The sequence below is a fragment of the Dipteris shenzhenensis genome, chromosome 4 (genome assembly GCF_047967505.1).
Source record: "Dipteris shenzhenensis isolate YYH24624 ecotype China chromosome 4, Dip_SZ_1.0, whole genome shotgun sequence".
Classification (NCBI taxonomy): domain Eukaryota; kingdom Viridiplantae; phylum Streptophyta; class Polypodiopsida; order Gleicheniales; family Dipteridaceae; genus Dipteris; species Dipteris shenzhenensis.
In genome coordinates this window covers 38,769,179-38,792,462 of record NC_141599.1, presented here as the reverse complement: position 1 = coordinate 38,792,462, position 23,284 = coordinate 38,769,179, and the positions used below count along the sequence as shown (strand labels likewise).

General features: G+C 41.8%; 1 protein-coding gene across 1 annotated transcript; it reads left to right on the top strand.

Moving 5' to 3' along the window:
* The first annotated feature begins 21,626 nt into the window (after nt 1–21,626).
* Nucleotides 21,627–22,922, top strand: LOC147902829 (microbial Terpene synthase-like protein 13). The gene has a single exon (XM_087373950.1). It carries the CDS (start codon nt 21,627–21,629, stop codon nt 22,920–22,922), a length of 1,296 nt encoding a protein of 431 aa, XP_087230076.1.
* The last annotated feature ends 362 nt before the right edge of the window (nt 22,923–23,284 follow it).

Sequence of the window (23,284 nt, the reverse complement as noted above, 5' to 3'; positions counted from 1 at the left end):
AATGTATCCCAACTTTCAGGAAGAGAGATCAAGAGTGCCATACCCTTGTTTTCCTCATCCACCACATATTTTTGATTTGCAAGTTGAGTGACAATTGAATTAAACTCATTGAGATGTGCATCCATGGAGGTCCCTTCCTTCATCTTCAGATTAAAGAACTTGCGCAACCAATATATCTTTGTGGCTACACTCTGCTGCTCATATGTGTCCTATAGCTTTTTCCACACACCCCAGGCTGTTTTTTCACCATCCACATTCCAAACAACACTCTCATGGAGTGACAATTCAATTATGGACTTTGCTGACAGATTAGCTAGTGCCCAAGCATCATCAGATGTGCCAGTGGGCTTCACACCTTTGTGTATAATAGGAGCATGAAACTGCCTGAGAGTTAGCACATTCAGGACCATCTTTTTCCACATTGGGTAGTTAGCAGCACCCTGCAACTTTTTAATATTGAGAAAAGATTCCGAGGATGAAGCCATTACAATCAGCAAGAAATGTAACCCACACTTGGGTGCCTGACCCCTTGCAAACTAAGTGCACAGATGCACTTGTAGTTGTGCTCAAAAGTTAATTCCTGCAATGGAACACAGGACCTGCAACTTTCTCCCACTTAACAGTAAATACTGTCTGTTTCCTGCCTGATGCAGATCTAGAAAAGCAATACTTAATGCATTAATTGATGCTCTGTAGTACAGTACAGTAGTACCTTTATTTGACACAATGTATGTCCCTGCTGTAATAGTGACAACAACACTATTTTTATGCACTTTAAACTTCAGTAAAGTGACTGTTTACAGTCCAAAGTTGACTCCGGACAATACCCGACTGTACTTTCTAGTACAACAACAGAAATTCACTGTATAACTGTCCAAAACTGTCAGAATTAGACTTTCTCTTGCCTCTATAACTGTGTTACATAGTTTAGAACTTGAATGAGGCAAAAGCCCCTTGCCAATTTTGAAGATTTTAGTGCATACACCGCTTTCCCAAAGCTCCACTGATCACATAAAGCATCTAGGTGTTTCCCCCAACACTGATATGCATAACAATGTCAAAAGCCCCAATTCATATGCATCTGCCACTGTCCCGTAAGTCATAAAATGCATCAAATCCTTGCACAAATTAACTCCAATCAGGAGGATATATGCAAACAAGTGCATATATAAGCCAATGCTTGGCTGTGGCTACAAAAGCCCCTTGATTCCGCAATTCAAAGAAAATGAGAATTTCTCTCACATGGGAGGCATAGATCTGTAGATCTACCTCACTGACAATACATCTGACCCACAATGCTCAAGTATGAGCTCAGAAATTGCGTTGGGATAGAAAAGAACTGAAGGCTGAAGGAACAAAAAAAAAAAGAAGCGGATGAAGCGGGCTGCTCTACGATGTGTTGCGAATCGTGAACGTCTCCGAGCTCTTCGGCGATGGCGATGGCGAGGACAAGCTCTTGTGGCCACTTGTGGCGCTGATGGCGGAGTTGCTGGCGCCGCCTGGCTGGCTGCTGGTGGTGCCACTGGCATCGCTGGTAGCCTTAGCGCTGGCGCCGCCAGTGGCCTTGGCGCTGGCGTCGCTGGTGGCCTTGGCCGCTGGCGTCGCTGGTAGCCTTGGCGCTGGCATCGCCGGTGGCCTTGGCGCTGGCGACGAATAGCCTTGAAGGCTGTAGCGCTGCCTTGGCTACTGGCACCGCTGCCTAGCGATGGTTGTGCTGCTGGCTGTCTTGGCAGCGCTAGCAGCTGCTGGTGTCACTGACGACGCTGGCTGCTGGTAAGACCCATGTTTGGGCACCCACACGAATAGGCAGCTGCTAAATAGGTGTGGATAGGGAGAGTGGCTCTGATACCAGTTGTGGAAGGGGAGAGTAGGAGCACACCGACACACACTAGTAGGATAAACACAAAAGTGTGGGGATAAAACATATGTGTGTACCTCCCCTAGCACACAATCAACCTTTTATATGAAAGGTTACAACACTAAGTACGGTGTACTTAGTGTACTTAACAAATAAAGTACTAAGTGTACTAACTGTACTTGGGTGGCCATAGTGCCTTTACCCCAACATCAAATATCATGGTGATAACTTCATTCATTCTCCTAAGAGAAATTTTTTAAAGGATTCCTTAACATGAAGTCCTTGATTATCATCATATTCTCTAAATAGTTATAATTTAATGCATGCAAGTCGTATCTTGATCTAGTAAGTAGCAAGAGAGACTAAAAGATTGAAGAAATACTCCAAGTAATCCTCAATGGACTTAGGGAAGGATGTGAGGAACTTGGTTCAAAGCGTGGCGATTTAAAAGTATTGACAACATTTAAAAGTATCGACAACTTGGAAGAAGTAATCAATGTTATTGGGTGAAAAACGAAGAAAACATGCAAAATCAAGCTAGGAAAGAACAATGAAGTAGAAACTTGGCTTTTGCAACCTCTAATAGAGATAGAGGAAGGGGTAAATGAACACATAGAAGTGGTGCATATTAAAATCAAGAACATAATAATCACCACGAATAGAATATGTTAACCCTTGGTCAACATAGAACCAGACCAGGCGCCAGCCAACCATGCACCTTGGTTGACCCAACAAGTAGCCAAGCATCGAGCAGTGGATCTTCGGGCGGTAAGGATAGGCAACAAGTGCACCATCACAGCGGCCCAAAAGTTCTCAGGTAGGACGGGTGCTAGAACCGCCTGGTAGACGACAACCAGTCTATAAGAGTCTTGATGTAATAGTGAGACATGCTTTTTGGCTCGCAAGTGTCTTCTACGAGAGACAAGTCCACGTGCGTCTAGAGACCTGAGTGGTTTGCCTCGAGTCAAGGCGAGTGTTTGTACAGCCAATGGCTGTTTGTACACGATGTCCTTTTGGATTAATTCAAGTACTTTGGAATTCAGTCGTTCGCTTATGTACTTATCCTATTTACTCATGTCACCCATCTCTATACGGTTTTCACCCTACAACACAAACCCCTTTAATACACGACACTGTTCCGCAAACCAGGCGCATCGGTTAGGAACGTCTGTGATCAGTCTTCGAGGAGTGCAAGAGAGGGAACCTTTTGATCAAGCATTGTGCATGCACCAATCACAAGTACTGGACACCGAGTAGCTCGAGGCGTGGATGGAACCAAGCGTTAACATTTGGCGATCTTGGTGCGGATAGACGTGTAGAAAGGCTTGAGTGGGAAAATTGAGTAGGTTGAGTATAGAAGTCTTAGCTCCGAGTGTACAGAAAAAACCACCAAGCAACAGTTTATGCTGACCAATAATGAGTTACACCTGTTACTTGGGTAAGCTTAATATTTCAGAAAATATCTCCGAGTGGCTGCTATTGATTTCAGAATCTTACGGACGTGTTTGAAGACTAGAGTCTCCAGACAGCCCTTCGTGTCATCTAGGCGATTGAAGATGTCTGCAAAGAATAACAGGTGGCTCATTACTAGGTTACTCCTCAATTTGAGTGCATTATACGACATGAATATGCCACCCACACCCAAGTTTAGCAGGCAGCTGAGACATGCGTGCAGCAGCTGGACTATGATGCGCGTAGGGTGGGGTTCTAGGATTTCACAAAGAGAAACGAGAAGCTAAAGGATGAGCATGCTACATTGGAGTTGTAGTAGGCGGAGGATAAGAGACAACTCATAGAGGCAAACTTCTGCTGCTACTACTACTACTAGTAGCAGTAGTAGTAGTAGTACTACTACTCATTCGAATCATCCTCATCCTCATCCTCATCTTGTTGGCCTGATCCTTCATCCTCGTGAGCTACACCTTCTTCCTGATCCTCGTCATGTGCATCTGATCCATGGCCCTAGTGATCGCTCGCCTCTAATGATGGGACGCTTGAGCTTTGACTCTAAGAGTGAACCATATAAATTGAAAATTAGATTGGAACTTAAAGAATAAAACAATTTAAAAAGTGAGATTACAAGTAGGAATAGACTTATACGGTGCGAGCAGCCACCTCAGCCCAATTGACCGTCGCTCCCATTGCCTCTTGCTCAATAAACCACGGCTTTGTTCCTATGCAAAATGCGTGTCGCATCTCTGCATCTGTAGGAAGACGACCCATCGCAGCTTGCTGTGGATTCAATTTATGAGAGTTAGAGTTAGCTAAAGTGCATGTAATATGTAGTAAAACAAATAGAACAATACATTAAATGAGAAGAAGTAGACTTACCACGGTTGCCTCGAATGCCAACCATCCGTCTGCACCAAAGTGCAAAGTACCTACGATGTCCAGCCGACTCTTTTCATCGATCTCCATACGGGTTTCACCCACGCAATGCAGAACCTACTAGTACATGACACTATTTTACAAACCAAGCACTAGCTAGGAACATGTGTGACTAGCGTCCAAGAAGTGCAAGAGAGGGCATCTTCCGACCAAGCACTGTGCATGCACCAATCACAAGCAATGGACACCGAGTAGCCTAAGGGGTGAGTGCAACCAAGTGTCAACAAAAGATAAATAAGGTAATTGTATGCATTCAAGCGGAAGCTTTCAAAACAAATAAATAATCTCAATAGAGTAAATTCCAAGACATATGAACTTTATCCAAAAATGTGTCAAGCATGTAGTGCAACTACTATCACAAATTTGGCATTATGAAAGAGTGTAGAAACAAATACTATAATCAAAGTGGTTAACATAACACCAATAGAGAAAATTTAGAGGTAGAGGAATATTTCATGGACAAAGCCATAGTCATCATGGAAATCAAATAACAAAACGTATACATTGTCATTGAAAGTTTGAAACAAGAGATGCATCCTGTTTTGTAGATTCCAAAGGTCAATGTCGTTACCGTGTCAACAGTGCAAAAGAAAAGGGTTAGGATGCATGATATGTTGATAGTGGAACATTCGTTGCATATGACAGAGACATAAGGAATGGTTCACATGAGTATCCAAGAAGGTGATCTACATAGGTGATGATACACCGAATCTTATTCAAGGAGAGGCCAAATTACCCATGTGTAATTTTTAGGGCATGAAAACTTGATAGATGATGCACTCTATGTTCCAAACTAATTAGCAAGAATCTTTTATTATTTGAATAGATGAAAAAATTATATCATAGGGTTATGTTTGATGGAAATGAATGCATGATCATAGATAAGTCAAAAGGGTATCAACTTGTTGGAAAAGCAGTTAAAGAAGGCAGATTGTTTAGAATGATAGCTTTAGTACCAAATCTTCATCCAACATAGGGAGAGTGTTAATCGATTTAGATTTCAAAATTATGGCACAAAAGATATGGACATGTCAATTTTAGAAGTTTGACACACCTCAAACATCAAAAAATGGCAATTGGAATTTCAAGGCTCAGATTTCTTGGAAAAGTTTTGAAGCATCTTGCTTTGGAAGCTTGCTAGGGTCAATTTTAGCAAAAGCACAACTAGAGCAAGAGGCTCCCCTAATTTAATACACTCTAATGTTGGGGTTATGCACAAACCAAAATTATAAATGGTCCACTCTATTATGTCACATTCATTGATGACCATTATGGTTCACTTCATTATGCCACATTCATTGATGACCATTATGGTTCACTTTATTATGCCACATTCATTGATGACTATTATGGTTCACTATATTATGTCACATTCATTTATGGTTCTCACAACAAAGTGTGAAGTGTTTGACAGATTCAAAGCCATGGTGGAAACCAAAAGGCAAAAATATCAAGATACTCATATCAAATAGACGAAGTGAACACACCAAAAGTCAGATGGGGCAAAGAGTAAGAGGGAACTAAGAGGGGTGGGATAAATGTTAACAACCTAAGCTAGCCATGATAAAGACTTTAATAGAACTCATTTGCTTTGAGTCTCAAAGTCAAGTCTACTTTGAGAATGAAGGTGCAACAAGGAAAGTCTATTGCAGAGAGATTAGGGGTTTATTCAAAGATAGTTATTCAAACATAGGCTAGTCAGTTGGATATGTTGCTAAGGGTTCATGAAGTGGAGTAATGAGGAGATTAGTAACCATTCTACATCATCCTCTCATGAATTCTTGCCATGATTTATCTCAACAGGGATTTCCTTGGCTTTGAAAAAATTAGATGTTAGGCTCTCCCATACCCTGGCATTAATGTATCTACAAGTAAACTTCCTTATGTTTACTTTAAAAAGTCCTCTCCCAAATAAGAAAATACTAGACTCTCCTTTTTTTGTGCAACTCCTTTTACTCAAGGATCATTTGATGCAAGTTAATGTTACCTTTCTTCTATCCTGAATGTCTCAAAATCTTGCTTGAAATTCTGGGGAAGTGCTCATGAATTTTAATGTGTAACCTACTCATCCAGTTGAATATGAGAAGTTGAAAAGCCATGCAAGATGGAATAAAAGGATGACAGGAGTTCAATAAGTAATTCCATTGCAAGTTTTGTGGATTTTTTAGAGAAGGTAGGAATTGAATTTCATAGCATGTAGCATGATGTGATGTTGACTATTAATATCTTGTAATTGCCTTAGAGTCAAGATATTTCATAATTATTGTTTTAGCCCACAAACAAATGAAAAATGGGAGTGTTCGGTTACGTCCTTTTCTATAAAATATTTGTTATATACCTATGAACAAAGACAAGTAGAATTATACATGTGCTCTAGCAGCAATGGCAACCACATTACAAAGTTTATATGCACAATGTCACATTACAACAAAATGTTAAGGTGTGAAATTGTGAAATCAAGGAACATTCCCATCCTTTCTTAATGTAGATATCTTACAATCCATAGATAGAAAAACTAAAGGGAATGCATAGGATTATTAGCAAATATTTTTGATTCATTTTCTACCTTTTCTTAAAACAAGCCACATAAATTAGCAATACAAAAGGTCATCTTTCATGTACACATTTATAAGTTATGAAAGTGACATCATCTATCATGTCTTGCACCTCACATTTTGTATCTCTTGCACTATCATATGAAATTTTGATTTCTTTGTTGTAAAACTTGTTACATTGATTGAAAGGAAATCACATTTCAACATTTGATGATGAGTAAAAATGAGATTAGATTAAGTTATATTTTCCCTCTCAATTCTAAAGATATAAGAAAATAACCTCAAGGAATCTCCAATTTATATCTCTTTTGCAAATGGATGTTGCAACCTACCAATTGCAATCCCAATACCCCTAATACATGTGAGCATTCAATGTTAAAGAAAGAACAAACCATGGTCCGTGTGCATAGAGAATATGCTGCAAACATGATGAGAATCATTTCAGCAACAAAAAATTTTTATAAAGAAATTGCTAAATATTACGATGGTGCAAAGATTACCATGTAATGCGTAATGTGCGACCCCCCCATGCTTTCACTATTAATTGCATAAACTCTTTCACAGCCATCTTGAACCTTTCATAATACATCTCATCAATTTGAACTTGGCGAAGCAATTTTATCAACGCATCTACCTTTGTCCATACTTTAGCTCTCAAAGTTGCTACTTGAGGATGAGAAGCCTTATTGGTCATGCATTCACACAATGCTTTCCAGTATTCCCAACCCAAACTACTTTGAGACAATGTATGTTTGTCTTTGTCGAGATTGTGGTTCGATAGGAATCTCCTTGCCTCTCCTCCACCCATGGACACTTTGCAGGAAGATTCTGTGTTGCCCCCATCTCTGACAGAAACTTCTCAACTTCTGCAATGCACCATGCGGATACTTCTTGCGGAATTAAATTCCAAGCATAAACAAGATGCAAATACAACAACTTATCAAGTACGTGCAGTTTTGCATGTAAAGTACATATGTGTACTCTCTCGAGTGGGATGGGATCCCACTTTGGATCCTTCTTGTCACGATTGGGAGTTTGCGTTTGGCTGCAAGATATAATGCCATTCTCCCATTGTAAGCCAACCTTTTGCTTATGTTGCGAACACATGCAATAAAGACATGTGTTCATTGCATTTGCCCCTGTATCACAACCATGCAAGCACTTGAGGGTTTTCAAATCACCAGCAAGATGCCATTCAACTCAAAATGTTCCATGGCCATCGACTGTCAATGTTTGCCCTTCCTCTTGTCTTCGGATCATCAATGGGATTCCTGTTCTATCTGGAACCCACTTCAATGTCTCATGGCACTCTTTTGGAGTCTTAAATGCTGCAAGCCACCATATATCTTTCTTTGATTGCACTAAGAAATCTTGCTCTACTTCCTCGTTCCCTTGAACAAAGGCTAAGGCTTTATTCATAATGCAGATGCTCACTCTCTCTAACTTGTGTTCTTTCACCAATTGAGCTTCATCCATTTTGATGACAAATATGAGCTTTCCATTGCAATTTGTACAACAAAAGAGAGAAATCATTAGGATAAACATGATATAGGAAATGAACTAAGTAAAGTGCAATGCTATAATGGATTTCTACTTACCATCTTCTCTCATGCCATAGAATTTGACCATTGCTTGTTGCAATTTCTCAACATCTAAGTAGACATTGTTGAAAGCATTCATCTCAAAGGTTTGCAAGCCAAATTTACACCTGGGTCCGACAGTATCACAAGCTGCGAGCATTGCCTTTGCGTCCACAATATCCTTGAAGTCCTTCATTACCTCTTTGTACATGTAGGTGCTAGTGTCTTGGGTCCCTTAGTATCCCAATGCCATCACTTGACTTCAATAAACTAGCTAGAGCATATGAACAGTCAATATCATCCCCATCTGTTCTTCCCATCACATCTTCCATGAAGTTCCTAAAGAAGAACACAAGAAAAACTTAGCCACAAACAGTGTAGCACAAAAGAGTGTAATTTCATTGGAACATTTGATAACCAAACTTGTAGCCCAGACTCTCCTCTTTCTAGCCCCCAGTGTGGGTGCCAATGCATCCATGTTATGTAAGTACCTTCTTTTCCTATCCTTCAATCCCATAGGTGTTTCTTTCATCTTTTGCACTCGTTCTTCTACCTTCTCTCATTCCTTCTCTATGGCTCGTTGAACTTGATTGTATATAGATCTTTCCAAGCCTTTTTTGGACTCAGCTAGCTTATAGAGTGACTATTATAATTTATGTTACTCCAAGTCCAATGCATTTCGCTCCAAGTCCAATGCTTTGGATTTATCATGAAGATCGTTGTTCTTCCTTTGAAGATCCTGCATAGAGCTATGCATTGCAACAATGGTGCTATTTCCTAAATGTGCTAGCATCTTTGCTTGGGCTCTGTGCATCTCGCTTGCTTGCATAGCCATTGACTAAGAATTGTTTAACCGATTGCAATAATGAAGCAACCCCACATCCATTTCCAACAAACTGAACCAGCTCATGCATTGTATGGAAAGGAGGGCTCTTTTGGTTGGCAGGATCTAAAGGATACAAGGATCCTTCTACGCAAAGGTCGAGATGCTTCTTTCCTTGCAAACGAAGACTATGGATTTTGGAAGCTCCCCTCACTCCCTGACTACGTGTGCTTGCATATTCAGACTCCAACTCTAAGTGAACCTGGTACTTGTTGGAGACATCCTCGAATGGTATCATGAGTAAAGAGTGTAGAGGAGGAGAAGGTGTGGAGAAGCAGGCTTGAAGGAGCAGCACACAGGAAGAGGGAGGGTGAGGAGGAGAAGGGATGGGGGAGGGAGGACCAACAGTTGAAGAGGAGGGTAGGGGGGTGGACCAGCAGGTATGTAGGGTGAGGAGGAGTAGGTGTCGAGGAGGAGGGAGGGAGGAGGGAGGAGGAGAGAGGGAGGAGGAGGAGCAAGCATGGAGGAGGAGGGAGGGGGAGGGGAGGAGGAGTAGGCATGGAGGAGGGAGGGAGGGAGGCATGGAGGAGAGAGGGAGGGGGAGGGGAGGAGGAGCACACGTGGAGGAGGGAGGGAGGGAGGGGGAGGAGGAGGAAGGGGGAGGAGGGAGTGAGAAGGGGGAGGGGGAGGAGGAGGGAGGGGGAGGAGGGAGTGAGGAGGGGAGGGAGGGAGGGAGGGGGAAGGGGAAGGGGAGGGAGGGAGGGAGGGGAGAGGAGGGAGGGAATTCAAAATTCAAAATTTGAATTTTGAATTTTTTGGTTCCCACCTAGGAGTAAGAGTTGTGTAAGAGGTGGGGTCACTTTTGGGCTTAACCCACCTAGGTGAGGGGGGTTAGGAGTGTTTGGGACCTACCTTGACCCTTTCATTAGGACTAATCCATTTTTTAATCCATTCCTTATGAGGCCCTTTTGAGACCCCATTTCTCCCCTAATGGCTTGGCTACTAGCTCCCTCTCATGACCTGCTCTTCCTTGCTTGTTCGAGGATTCTACTACAGTCCTAGTTCGGGCTACTTTCATAGGTGGTTAGCCACTCCAACTTTCAATGCAACTTCTCCTACTATTTAATTGCTAAGTGTTCAGGCAGCTCTCTAGCTTGTCTTTGCTCTCAATGGATTCTCCTTCTTTGAATCTTTGCAAGCCTCACTTAGTTGTAGACAAAAATTCATCAACAACTTCTTAAAAGAACCTTCACTTAGCATGGAAAACCATTGGCAGATGCACTCCATGTGTACTAAACGTGTACTAAACGTCAGTGCGTAACCATCGAAAAAGGGCCTATGCCTTGTAGTGTGTAAAGCTTTGGTGCAAACCAAGGAAATATTAACTTTGGAGCGAGTGCCTAAACCTACTCAGGCTTGCTCTCAGTTCTGTGGAGACACCCTCCCTAATCAATAATGCTCACCCGCACAAATTTCCCATCTGGTGTGAAATCTAGCACATAGTTTTTGGCATTCAAATAAGTGTGTCTGAACCCCTCTCGTGCACTGCTTTCATTGCACTAGCAATAGCTATGCAAATGGCAAGAGCATTCTTGATAATCATGATACATGGAAGGTAGGCTCATGAGCATGTCTACTACCTCGATTGAAGTATGGGCTGATTAACCAAAGATCGCTAACATGTGTGTAACCAATTGCGCGACACATGGCTCTATGCATTACAGTCATTGCTAGCTCTGTCTTCAATGATCTATGTGCATGTGCAATATCGTGCCTCAACTTCTTGCTAGCATAAGATAGGGTTGGCTTGAAACCTGGCACACCCTCTATCTTAACCCGGTACACTTTTCCTTCCACTCCCCCGCCTAATTCCTTGAGAATTGTCAATGCAACTAGTGGAAAGTGTACCATTGTAGAGCACATGTCAGCAAACCTTATGCACAAGTCTATTTGTGCGTAGATCTCTAGTAGAAATTCATGTTAGCAAACTTCATGCACGTGTCTATTCCACTACTACACACGGATCCTATTGTGACGTTTACATACCGACGTTTAGCGCGCACGGGGCACTAATCGTCGGTATGAAAAGTGCGTCCCGTAAAGCGTCGCTATATAGCGACGTTAAGCAAAAGTCGCTATATAGCGACGGTTATAAAAGTCGCTATATAGCGACTTTTAAGAGTCATTATATAGCGACACTAAGATACTATGTTATAGCGACATTTTTCAGAGATGTTTTTTACTCATATAGGCCTTAAAAGTTAGTTTTTTCCAATGACAAAATTTTTTAAATTTTCATACATGTTTGATCTCATAGAGAATAAAAATACGAGAGCGTGTACATGTTTGATCCTTTAAAAGAATAAAAGTACAAGAGCATGTACATCAAGTTCGAAGCTCATATATTCATGTCTACGTTTGAGACTTGCTTCATCCTGAGCCAAGTCTAGTGTGCCAAACAAGTCTATCTCCAACTCTATATTGAGTTGATCTCCTATATCATCATCGTACGTTCACCATAGACTTGATCATCTTCTTCAATAAAGTCGGGTGATTCTTGATGATTGTCATCTTCTTCCTCAATATCGTGATCTCCATGTTCCTCCCATATGATGTCATTATGCACATCTTCGTCTTGGCTCATATTGTGATCTTCATCTTCTTCTCTAAACCCATCTGGATCAATTGGATCTGGCATTGGTAGTGGCATCTCCATATCCACATGATCTCTATCTTCATATCCACATTGGTAGTGTGAAGGTATATGCACACCACCCTCCTCATCCTGTCTCAAGATTTCGTGTCATGTACGCATGCAATATTAATCATGAACTCAAATAGCAATGAATTTTTGATGATCCATCACCATGTGCACCACCAACGGTGGGTTATGGTTTGGGCTCCTCCCCATACATCCTCAAGTGGCGCATGACAATATGGCGTTGATGTCATACTTCTCGCTTGCAATGAGTGCAATGATAATACAATCTCTCCGTAAGCCACTCTGCACTCCCGAGCATTGGCGCATCATTTGACAAGCTTTCACTCGTCCCTTCCATCTGCACACCTCTAAAGTCATAACACAAAATGCAAGGAAATCCTTTAAGATCCAAAAATTAGCCACCCATGAGTTCCTTCCCTCTCTTCTTAGATCAAGTGCCTTGAATTGACACTTTTAAGGTATAAGTGTCGCTATATAGCGACACTTAGGGTTAAAGGTCGCTATATAGCCACTTTTAGGGTTAAAGGTCACTATATAGCCACTTTTAGGGTTAAAGGTCGCTATATAGCCACTTTTAGGGTTAAACGTCGCTATATAGCGACTTTTAGGGTTTCAGTTTTTTAATGTTAAAGGTCACTATATAGCGACTCTAAAGAGTCGCTATATAGTGACGGAAAAGCGTCGCTATATAGCGATGCTGTGGATTTAAACCGAAACCCGTCGCGATGCGCGGCGCTTTCTTTTGCACTCTCTAATTTCTATTGTAAGCAAAGCAATCTCTCCTCCCACCTATTTCTGACGACCTCCCACTCTATTCTCCACTCCTCACTACTACTCACCCCTCTCCTAGCTCTTGTGCTCCCCCTCCACCCTTCTCCCTCTTTGGTTTCTTGAAAGGAAGTTTTTGAAGAGGTCTCTTTGAACAATGTAGGTAGGTTTTTTGTGAGATTTCGTTTTGTGAGTGCTTCTCCTTGTATTGCTAAAGCTCCTTACTAGTTTTCATGCTTGATTTCAAAGGATTTCAAAGGCCAGTCCACAAAACACTGAGCGGGATGTACTATTCCAAGTAAGTGCTTCCTCTTTTTTCCATTTGTTATTTTTTTAATTTGCATTGGCTTGCAGCTAGTGCCTTAAGTGCTAGCTGTAGTGATGGGCATAGAAACCTTCTGTTCCCCTCTCTTCCCTCTTCTCTCCTCTTCTTTCCCTCCTCTCCTTCTCCTTCTCCTTCAATCTTTCAATCTCTTTCCCCCTCTTTTTTCCTCTTTCATTTCCCTCTTCTTCTCTTGTTTCCCCCCCTCTTTTCCCTCTTTCATGCTCATGCTCTTATGCTCATGCATAAGCATAAGCATAAGCATGAGCATAAAAGAAGGAGGCATATGTCTCTTTTTCCCTCTTTCCTTTTCCTCTTCTTCTCTCTTTCTTTCCCTCTTTCCCCTTTTCCAATCTCTCTTTTCTTTCCCTCTTCTTCTCTCTTCTCCTCTTTCCCCTCCTCTTTTCCCTCTTTCATGCTCATGCTCTTATGCTCATGCATAAGCTGAGAGCATGAGCATGAAAGAGGGAAAAGAGGAGGGGAAAGAGGAGAAGAGAGAAGCTTATGCATAAGACTCCTCTTATGCATGAGCATAAGAGAAGGAGACATATGCTCATGCTTATGCTTATGCATGAGCATAAGAGAAGGAGACATATGCTCATGCATAAGGATGAGCATATGTCTCTTTTTCCCTCTTTCCTTTCCCTCTTCTTCTCTCTTTCTTTCCCTCTTTCCCCTTTTCCAATCTCTCTTTCCTTTCCCTCTTCTTCTCTCTTCTCCTCTTTCCCCCCCTCTTTCATGCTCATGCTCTTATGCTCATGCATAAGCATAAGCATAAGAAAAGGAGGCATATGCTCATGCTTATGCTTATGCATGAGCATAAGAGAAGGTCTCTTTTTCCCTCTTTACTTTCCCTCTTCTTCTCTCTTCCTCTCTTTTTCCCCCTATTTTCCCTCTTTCATGCTCATTCTCTTATGCTCATGCATACGCATAAGCATGAGCATAATGCTTATGCTTATGCATAAGCATAAGAGAAGGAGACATATGCTCATGCTTATGCTTATGCGTGAGCATAAGAGAAGGAGACATATGCTCATGCATGAGCATATGTCTCTTTTTCCCTCTTTACTTTCCCTCTTCTTCTCTCTTTCTTTCCCTCTTTCCCCCTTTCCAATCCTTCTTTTCGTTCCCTCTTCTTCTCTCTTCTCCTCTTTTCCACCCTCTTTTCCCTCTTTCATGCTCATGTTCTTATGCTCATACATAAGCATAAGCATAAGCATGAGCATGAGCATGAGCATATGTCTCATTCTCTTATGCTTATGCTTATGCTTATGCATAAGACTCCTCTTATGCATATGCATAAGCATAAGCATAAGAGAAGGAGACATATGCTCATGCTTATGCTTATGCATGAGCATAAGAGAAGTAGACATATGCTCATGCATAAGCATGAGCATATCATATGTCTCTTTTTCCCTCTTTACTTTCCCTCTTCTTCTGTCTTTCTTTCCCTCTTTCCCCCTTTCCAATCTCTCTTTCCGTTCCCTCTTCTTCTCTTCTCTTATGCATAAGCATAAGCATAAGCATAAGCATAAGAGAAGGAGACATATGCTCATGCTTATGCTTATGCATGAGCATAAGAGAAGGAGACATATGCTCATGCATAAGCATGAGCATATGTCTCTTTTTCCCTCTTTACTTTTTGTAATAACAAAATTTCTTTTGTAATTAAAAAAAAAAAGCATTAGTGGGGCAAAACAGGGCTTGCTATGGCCCTGTTAGGCCCCACTAATGCTTTTTTTAAACTTCTGTTAATCGTCGCTATATAGCGACGTTTACCAGTGTCACTATATAGCGACGATTAGTAGTGTCGCTATATAGCGACGTTTAAGAACGTCGCTATATAGCGACGGTTCTTTTCCGACGCTTTTAGCGACTTTTATAGCGACGTTTGCGCCCGTGAAAAAAAAAAATTTTAATGTAAAAAGCGTCAGTATTTTCGTCGGAAAAGGGCCTATGCCTTGTAGTGTTCTTTCTAAGGAGCCACTAGCAACTTGGGTATAATGTTGCATGGCGACATTCGATAGTCTACTGACCGCACCTTTTTCCTTTCATTTTTTCCTATGAATGGTAGCGTGGGATTCTTTCCACTCTATGAGCCACTGAAGGGCTCTGACTACTTTACCATTTCCCATTGTACAACTATATCACCCAGCACTCTAGGTAGGAAATTTAGTACAATCTCTTTCTCCTCTATCCGCTCCACCTCTCCATGCCTCGTCTAACTATAGTCAAATTGAGCAAGTATGCGCTGATGCATTTCATCTAGCTTAGACTTGGTATGTAGAATCTCTCTTATTTGCTCCTCACTCAATGTAATAATATGTCGAATGCACACCCTACGGACAAGGTGTTGCAACTCAATTTTCCAAGTGTCTCTCTCTCTCTTTGAAGGGGTGGCTAACATTAGGAAGGCAGAGGTATAGATCTAGTTCACACAACAATCATTACATAAGCACTCTTGAGGTTCTGCTACCACAATGAGTCATGATGTGTACATTACGAAAAGCAATGCATAGCAATTTAGTAATTGAGACATCTAGGCCCAATCATAATGCATTACGTTAACACTCAACAATCATTGCAAAAACAAATCAAGAAATAAAATTGAGATCTATGTAGATGCTAACATGAATTTCTAATAGATAATAATAACATGGACTCTACAAGCAATAGTGTGCCTCATACAAATTACTCCAAGAAACGCTATCAGGCTATTGAAGAAGAATAGGCTATAAAAGATGAAACAAGAAAACATATAACAACAATCACGATGTAATGAACCAAGATGATCTAGATCAACATTGTGTGATCACACATCTTGAGCTTGTTGGGAAGGTCATCGTCGAGATGAATCCAGCCGGCCAAAGCGAGCTATCATCCCGGTTCTATTGAGACAGCTACATACAATATATATGAATATATGATAGTAGACCAAAGTGAGGTGAATCCAACTGGCCGAAGCGGGCCATCACCCAGCCTTAATCATGATACTACCTAATAGAATGCCACTCGAGGCGAGATGAATCCAACTGGCTGAAGTGAGTCATCATCCGGCCCCAAGTGGTAACATCACACATGCAAACACATATAAGCAAGCATAAATAAGCATCACAAATATTCCTCTCTCAATTAGGATGAGGTGAATGCAGCCCATCGAAGCGAGCAATCACCTGGCCTTAATCATGATACTACTAGAACATCACTCGAGGCAAGATGAATCCAACTGGCCGAAGCGAGTCATCATCCGGCCCCGAGTGAAACACATCATGCAAACACACAGAAGCAAGCGAGCACAAATATATGACATGTTTCTCTCTCTTTTCTCTCAGTTGAGGCAAGGTGAATCTAGTCGGTCGAAGCGAGCCATCACCTAACCCTAACTGAAAACAATCGTGAGGTTGAAAGCTCACCAAAAGCATGAAGGAGAAGCGAAAAATAGCGAGGATACAGAAAAGAATAGAAAACTGTGGGGAATTTCGGTGAAAGGTAGGAAAAAATGAGGTGAAGGCACCCTTTTATAGAACCCAACTCGATCTACCAGCCGGTATGTCTACACACCAATCGATTTTTGTAGCCAATGCATGCATGCCTTATGTTCTGTTGTGCACACCGATCGGTATTTCACTACACTGATTGATGTATTCTGAATATACCAACCGGCGTTGAGTTTCATCAATTGGTTTATTATATAACGGTTGGTGTAGTGATTCACCGATCGGTATTTTTTCCACCGGTCGGTGAATCCCAACACCAGTCGATATTTTCAAGAAAATACCGGTTGGTGTTGGGATTCACCGATCGATATATAGCCAGTCAACCGATGCACGTTGACCGGTTATAAAAAACACATTTTTTGTGTTTTGAACGTCCACATGCGTTTTTAATTCAAAAAACATGTTCTTTTCTTTAAAAAAACGTACTAAAAAAATCCCAACTTAGATGATTAGAGTGGAGAAGCCTGTCACTAGTTAAGCATGATGTACCTTCTGCCCATAGCCTAATTGAGAGACTTGGCATGTGAATGCATTGCACAGTGCGACTCAGAGATTTCCTTCAGGTACTGCTCCCAAGATGGTGAAATCAAATACTCCTAGTGTGTTTGTCTGCAACAAAAGATAGTTGGTACAAAGGGAGGAAGAAAGTTGAGGGCCGGATAAATATTAAAACGTTTCGAAGAAATGTATTGAAGCTTTAACTATTTCATCCTCACCGTTGCATGATCCTCAGAGTTTGGACCATTTGCAACAATGATCTGGTCGGTTGGTGGTCCATCGAGGTCCACTTTGACAATGACAAAGGCCATTTTGTTAATAACTGATGTGAAGGACGCTCTCATGTTTTTCATTTGATTGGCTGCCTAAGGTGTGCAATGCCTTATGACATTATCCAAAACAAAAGAAATGGCACCATTGAATGGTTCACCTTTCAAAACTATTGTTGTTGCATCAACACACAAATAAAAAGAAGATGTACCTCCCTCACCGAAACCTCGCTTGCTAATGGTTGGACCATCCACTATGAAAAAGTCATTGACTTGGAAAATATCTTTGAGATCCAAAACATATGCGTGCGGAACATGTAGTGTGATTATCTCTGAGCATGCACGATTAGTTAAGTCAATACGTGTGTAGATAGGATATGAGACATCCCTTGCTTTGAAGGTCCCGTACTTTGCTAGGACCTTCCCTTCAAAAGCGAAACGATGCGAAATAGACTCTGAAGTGTAGTTATTGATAGTACTGGTAGAGCATTTGGACCTGGAGGATTTATGCTTGTGGGTTTGTTTACTCTGCTAGGTCCAGTCTCATCATTCATGCCAACCATAGTTTGTGTTTAATGTGAAAACTTGAAATTGCCATTGCAAAATCTTTTTCCAACTTGTGCTCCGACATTTGCACTAGCTGAAAAATGTCATTTTTGTTTCTTGTGAGCAATATTTGAGTAGTTTTGACAACTTATTCAGTTCATAATGTGCTTTTAAAAATGTTGCATCTTAAATCAATATCCTATCTTCATTGAGTATGTAATTTTAAAATTCCAATGTTTTAAAAGAAAACACGATGTGCTATGTTTGCAAGCATTTGATGACATTTTTCAATTGCAAAGAAATAACATAAATTCCATGACTTCTATTTTCCATGAGAAATAAAAAAAACACAACATTTTTAAACAAGAACACCGAGACAAAGACTTTTATATACTACAAACAAAGAATCCTTCACTCTTTTAAGAAATTATAATAAATAACAAACAAATATATGTAAATAAACTCTATAATAATTGATTGAAATTGAATTTGCATGTATACAAAGAAGGATAAAAGAAGATTCTTTAATGTCAAATATGAGGCAAAGACATTGATACGATTTGAGCAAGGAACCTTGCACTTTTAAAAACTTAGCATAAATAGAGCACACACGTATATAAACATATACAACTCTATAATATTTGATTGAAATGAAATTGTATGTACACAAAAAAGCATAAGTATTAGTAAGTTCATGCTAGGCGTCTATGACTTCAGAAGCGCTCCGGTCCTCTGGAATCGGTGGCCTTGTATTTGCACTTCAATTTGATGTCGCACCCTTTATCACGTATTGTTTTTCAAACTGAAAACCAAGACCGATTGTGAATGCCTCTAAGGCATATAAAATAGTTGCAAATGAATTACTAAAATCGATAAAGCTTTACCTTCAGCACAAGCTTGCTTGGCAGCGGCATAGAACACATTTTTCAATGTTTTCTTCGAATTCTTTCGGATGCCACCTTCTTTGGTTGGGGCTGACACCAAAGGCAAACTTGCTACTGATGCTGGGGGAGGGACATAGGTCTGGGGGAGGGACATACGTCTTTATCAGGCAAACACCTGAAGCTGAAACAACACCATGTTGTGCGAGCACTCGTACTACTTCTCTCATTAGTGGACCAAGGCCTACGAGGGTAGTTGATGAGACTTTAAAAAAGGAATAAGTATCAAAACTTTCCTTATACCTTGCATTGGATTAAAATTTTCATTTCTGCGTCTTGCACTTGCAATGGATGTTTTCGACACTCCCGTGTGTATAAGAATATCTAAGGTGATGTCCATCCATCACATAACAGTCAAGAACATCTATTATGAGAGGACGAAAGAAGACGACTTTATTGAAACAGAGAGAAGGGCTAAGCTACGATAGGCCAAAAACGTATACCCCCAGCTGCGTGAACACATTTCGAAACCTGCTTTGCCCCACAAGCATTTCTTTCAACCTCCAAACGTATATCGCGAGGTTCGTATTTGCCTTTGTAATCATCCTCTGGCGCACACAAATCTCTATTGCGTTCTTCACTTGCACGATTGTCCACCTTGCATTCGTCAACCTCCTCAGTAATGGAGAAGGAATACACGTATTAAGATTGTGCATATCGACAGGCTCGATTAAGGATTCATATAGAATTCAAAATTCTCTTATCATTACCTCGGATAACTGAACAAGCATCGTCCGTGGAGATCTTCTTGGATTCCGCCATGTTCATGAGACCTTCAAATGTTAACGAATGATATAAGAACACACAAGAGACAAGGTATGGTTCGATGGAAGCTTTGGAATGAATAAAGAAATACCATAAGAACACAGACCTCTCTCAAACTCCCCACTACTAATATCCATAGACTCTTCGGACGCTTTCGATCCATCTTCAGAAACGGCCTTCTCTGCTTGTGACATGCTCAATAGCAGCTTCCGACAAAAGAAAGCATGGGCGAAAAAACACACGTAGAAAAAGCAGGCGGAAAATCCCACAGACGGACAATGCATGGAATCCTCGTTTTATAGAAAAGTGAATGACCCCGTTTTGGACATCCCATGGCCCTGCCCATCCCTTTCGCCTTTCTCCTGCCCATCGTGAGCCATGCCTTTCCATGGTAAGCTCAAACGACTTCGTCCTCCGCGCGCATTGGGAGCCATGCCTTTCCTTGGCAAGCCCAAAATATTTTGTCCTCCACGTACGACTAATGCCCACGACGTCCTCCGCAAACTAAGACGACCTCATCCTCCAGAACACGGAAGGGGATCCCGAATTCGTAGGGTAAGACGACCTCGTCCTCCAGAGCACAGAAGGTGCTTCCGGATTCACAGGCGAAATTGATCAACTAGGGATGAACGCAACAGGCCAAAGAAACAAAAGCCAATCCTAAGCAACCACAAGCTTGTATGCAATCGGCCAACGGATGGCAAACACTTGGAAGGATTCCTTGGGACACACTTGGAGGGGACATGCGAAATTTCAAGAAATAAATCTAAAAGCATTTTCGCTTCTCTTGAGCTTCTCTTGGAGGCGTAGGCTTCACTTAGGCATTTACAACTGAAGTAGCCGCCAGTGAGACGATTCAAAAATCTAGATGGGAACCGCTAATTGGAATTGCTCATCGGCCGCGTCGAACAGTGAACGTTCGTCTTCATTCTAAAGGTGCAAATTGAGGAGAGCTACAACCTGCTACACTAGATCGATCCCCAATTATTAGACAAGAATTGCATGGGGGTTCAAGCTTTAACATATGTTACGTACAATTTGTTGCTGGCTGCAGCTTCAAAGAATTATTTTGTCTGTGGTATACGCCCACATCGTGTCATTGCGACGGAACTATATAAACACCGATCAGGCGATTGAAGAGATATCGTCCACCACTGGTGGCTATTGTTCAAGCAAAGCATCAAAATCTTCAAGAAAAATCAGAAGGATCTAGCATCTTGCACTCCCCGATGATCAAGCCGATTCTTCATCGCGCGCGTACTGAACGCCTTTGTTTGCAAAGTCACGCCTTGGAGTCTTAACAATGCGCAATTCCGAAGTGCCTTTTGTTTCTTCCAGGCAACGCTCGTCCACCACTGGTGGCTATTGTTCAAGCAAAGCATCAAAATCTTCAAGAAAAATCAGAAGGATCTAGCATCCTGAACTCCCCGATGATCAAGCCGATTCTTCGTCGCGCGCGTGCTGATAAATAACGCCTTTGTTTGCAAAGTCACGCCTTGGAGTCTTAACAATGCGCAATCTACACAGTCTAGGGCATCAACAATAATAATGTAGCTTAGATGAAGGCATCAAAGGAAGGCAGAAGCAAGTTGAACGCCAAAACATCACCTCTACCAGCAGTATTCATTGCGCATATGCGGTTGTTTGTAGTTCACGGAGCATCCTGTCTGCTGCCAGGCCTGTATTCTCTCGACTTGCTGATAAGACGTGATGCTTCGTTCATCGAAGTCTTCGAGACAATTCAAAGGAGGCTACCATCTTGGAGTCGCCGAGGATCAAGCCCATCCTTCGACGTGCTTTAAATAATGCTTTTCCCTCCGGCCGGACAATCGGAGGGTAACTATATGTATTCCGAAGTGCCTTTTGTTTCTTCCAGGCAACGCTCATATCATTGCTCTCATCCAGATTTCTTATATACTCTCCAGTTACGTTCTGCAGAAGGGCTTGCCGTCCATGAAGTCTCTCGGCGCTTCTCTCACTTCCTTCAGTATTGTCGTCCCCTGTTCCCATCTCCCGTCCTCCACGCGGCTGCTCTCTCCTGCTTACAATCAGCCTACAACATTTAGCTGCTGTCTCCCTCCTGTTACACAACTCATGAGTACCTCCTTGCTCTTCCATTACAGACCACTCCGATCTGCATGTTCATCCACCTTGCCTTCTGGAGCTGCAGCCCCGCAATATAGGACCCACGCATTACAAGGCGCCGAGGCGATCGTCAACCCGGAGATCGCTAAAGTGACCCCTCATGGCCGAGCTGACGTGGGATATCAGCCCCAAAATGAATTTAGAACGCCCCCTCCTCAGCTAGGGAACCCGTTGAATTTCTATCTTCCCCAAGTCGCTTGTTCCACGCCTGCCAGATTACATCCAAACTATCATCCTGTGAGGGAGGCCTGCGACACTTGGCTAGTCGATTGTTTAAAGCCACAAGATGAGGCATACAAGCAGTTCTTGATTCAGTCGATGCACCCTTTGTTTGTCTGCTTGACAATGCCCGACGCGCTTCACGAAAGGTTATTGCCCTTGTGCAAAATGATCGCTTGGCTGTTCGTAGTAGATAACTTTTCTGACGAACTGCTACTGATGGCTGACGATTTGATGTCAGAAAAAGAGTATTATGACTACATTCTGTCTCTGCTTGAAGGCCGCTCTTTAATCCTTCCCGAAAAGGATTGGGACACGGACCTGAAGGAAATGTCAGAAATATTGAAGAATGTCTGGAACGACGTCCGAGCAACGATGTCAGAAAGGCAACAGAGAAGATTCATTGAAACTTTGAAAGATGTGTTTGATGCCACGCTTACTCAGTCGCGAATGCGCGAAGAGCAAGGCGTTGTAAACCTGCAATCTTATCTCTCCTTCCGGAAGTTTACTGGGGAGGGTTATTTGTTCATGTTAATGGCAGAATGTGGCAATAGTCTTGATTTAGGTGAGGATGTTCTAACCGATCCAACTATTATGAAGCTTCAAGAACTGGTGGCCTATCACGTAGCCTATGTGAACGACCTTCTCTCCTTCCGGAAAGAATTCTGCCTAGGCCATTATCAGAATCTACCGTCCATACTCTGCGTGCACGAGAAGTATAACCTGCAGGAGTCAATATTCAAAGTCTATAAGATGATACAAGGCTTGGATGACGAGTTTGTAAGCTTGCGCAAGAAGGTTTTGGATTCGGAGTTGCGCGAAAGACCGGGACTGAGGTCGTATTTGGATGTTTTAGGCGGCGTCATGTCTGGGTTCTTGGAGTGGGCGTATCAAACTGGCCGATATCATGGTTTGAACAATCATCTCACGCTGAGACATGGATTAGTGAGCTTAGCTCATCTTAACCAGACACACATCACGCAAGGATCGGTAAAGTCAGAGTTGTTTGCGGAGAACAATGTGTGATTTGTGTAGAGAAGTACTGGCGTCCTCGCACTCGATGTACAGAATCATGTCTTCGAGAAGCAATATGGTGATAGGTTTGAAGGCATGGCACCTTCAAGCCTAGCGTATTAAATAACTCTAAGCTTAGCATACGTTAATAACTCAACCTCTATAGACGGCTCGTTCCAAAAAAAAGAAAACTAGATAAGGGCAAGTAGCTATATATTTAAAATTTGTGATTTTAGCATATAAACAAATGTAATTTTAGCATATAACCACATGTTTTGTTTTTAGAAAATTGAATTAGCACAACATTTTGAATTTGCCACATAGCACTTTGCATTCAACACATAGCACTTCATGCTTTGCACATTGTACTTTGC

Excerpts from the sequence above, each read along its gene's own strand:
- LOC147902829 (XM_087373950.1), top strand. The coding sequence starts at position 21,627 with ATGAGTACCTCCTTGCTCTTCCATTACAGACCACTCCGATCTGCATGT.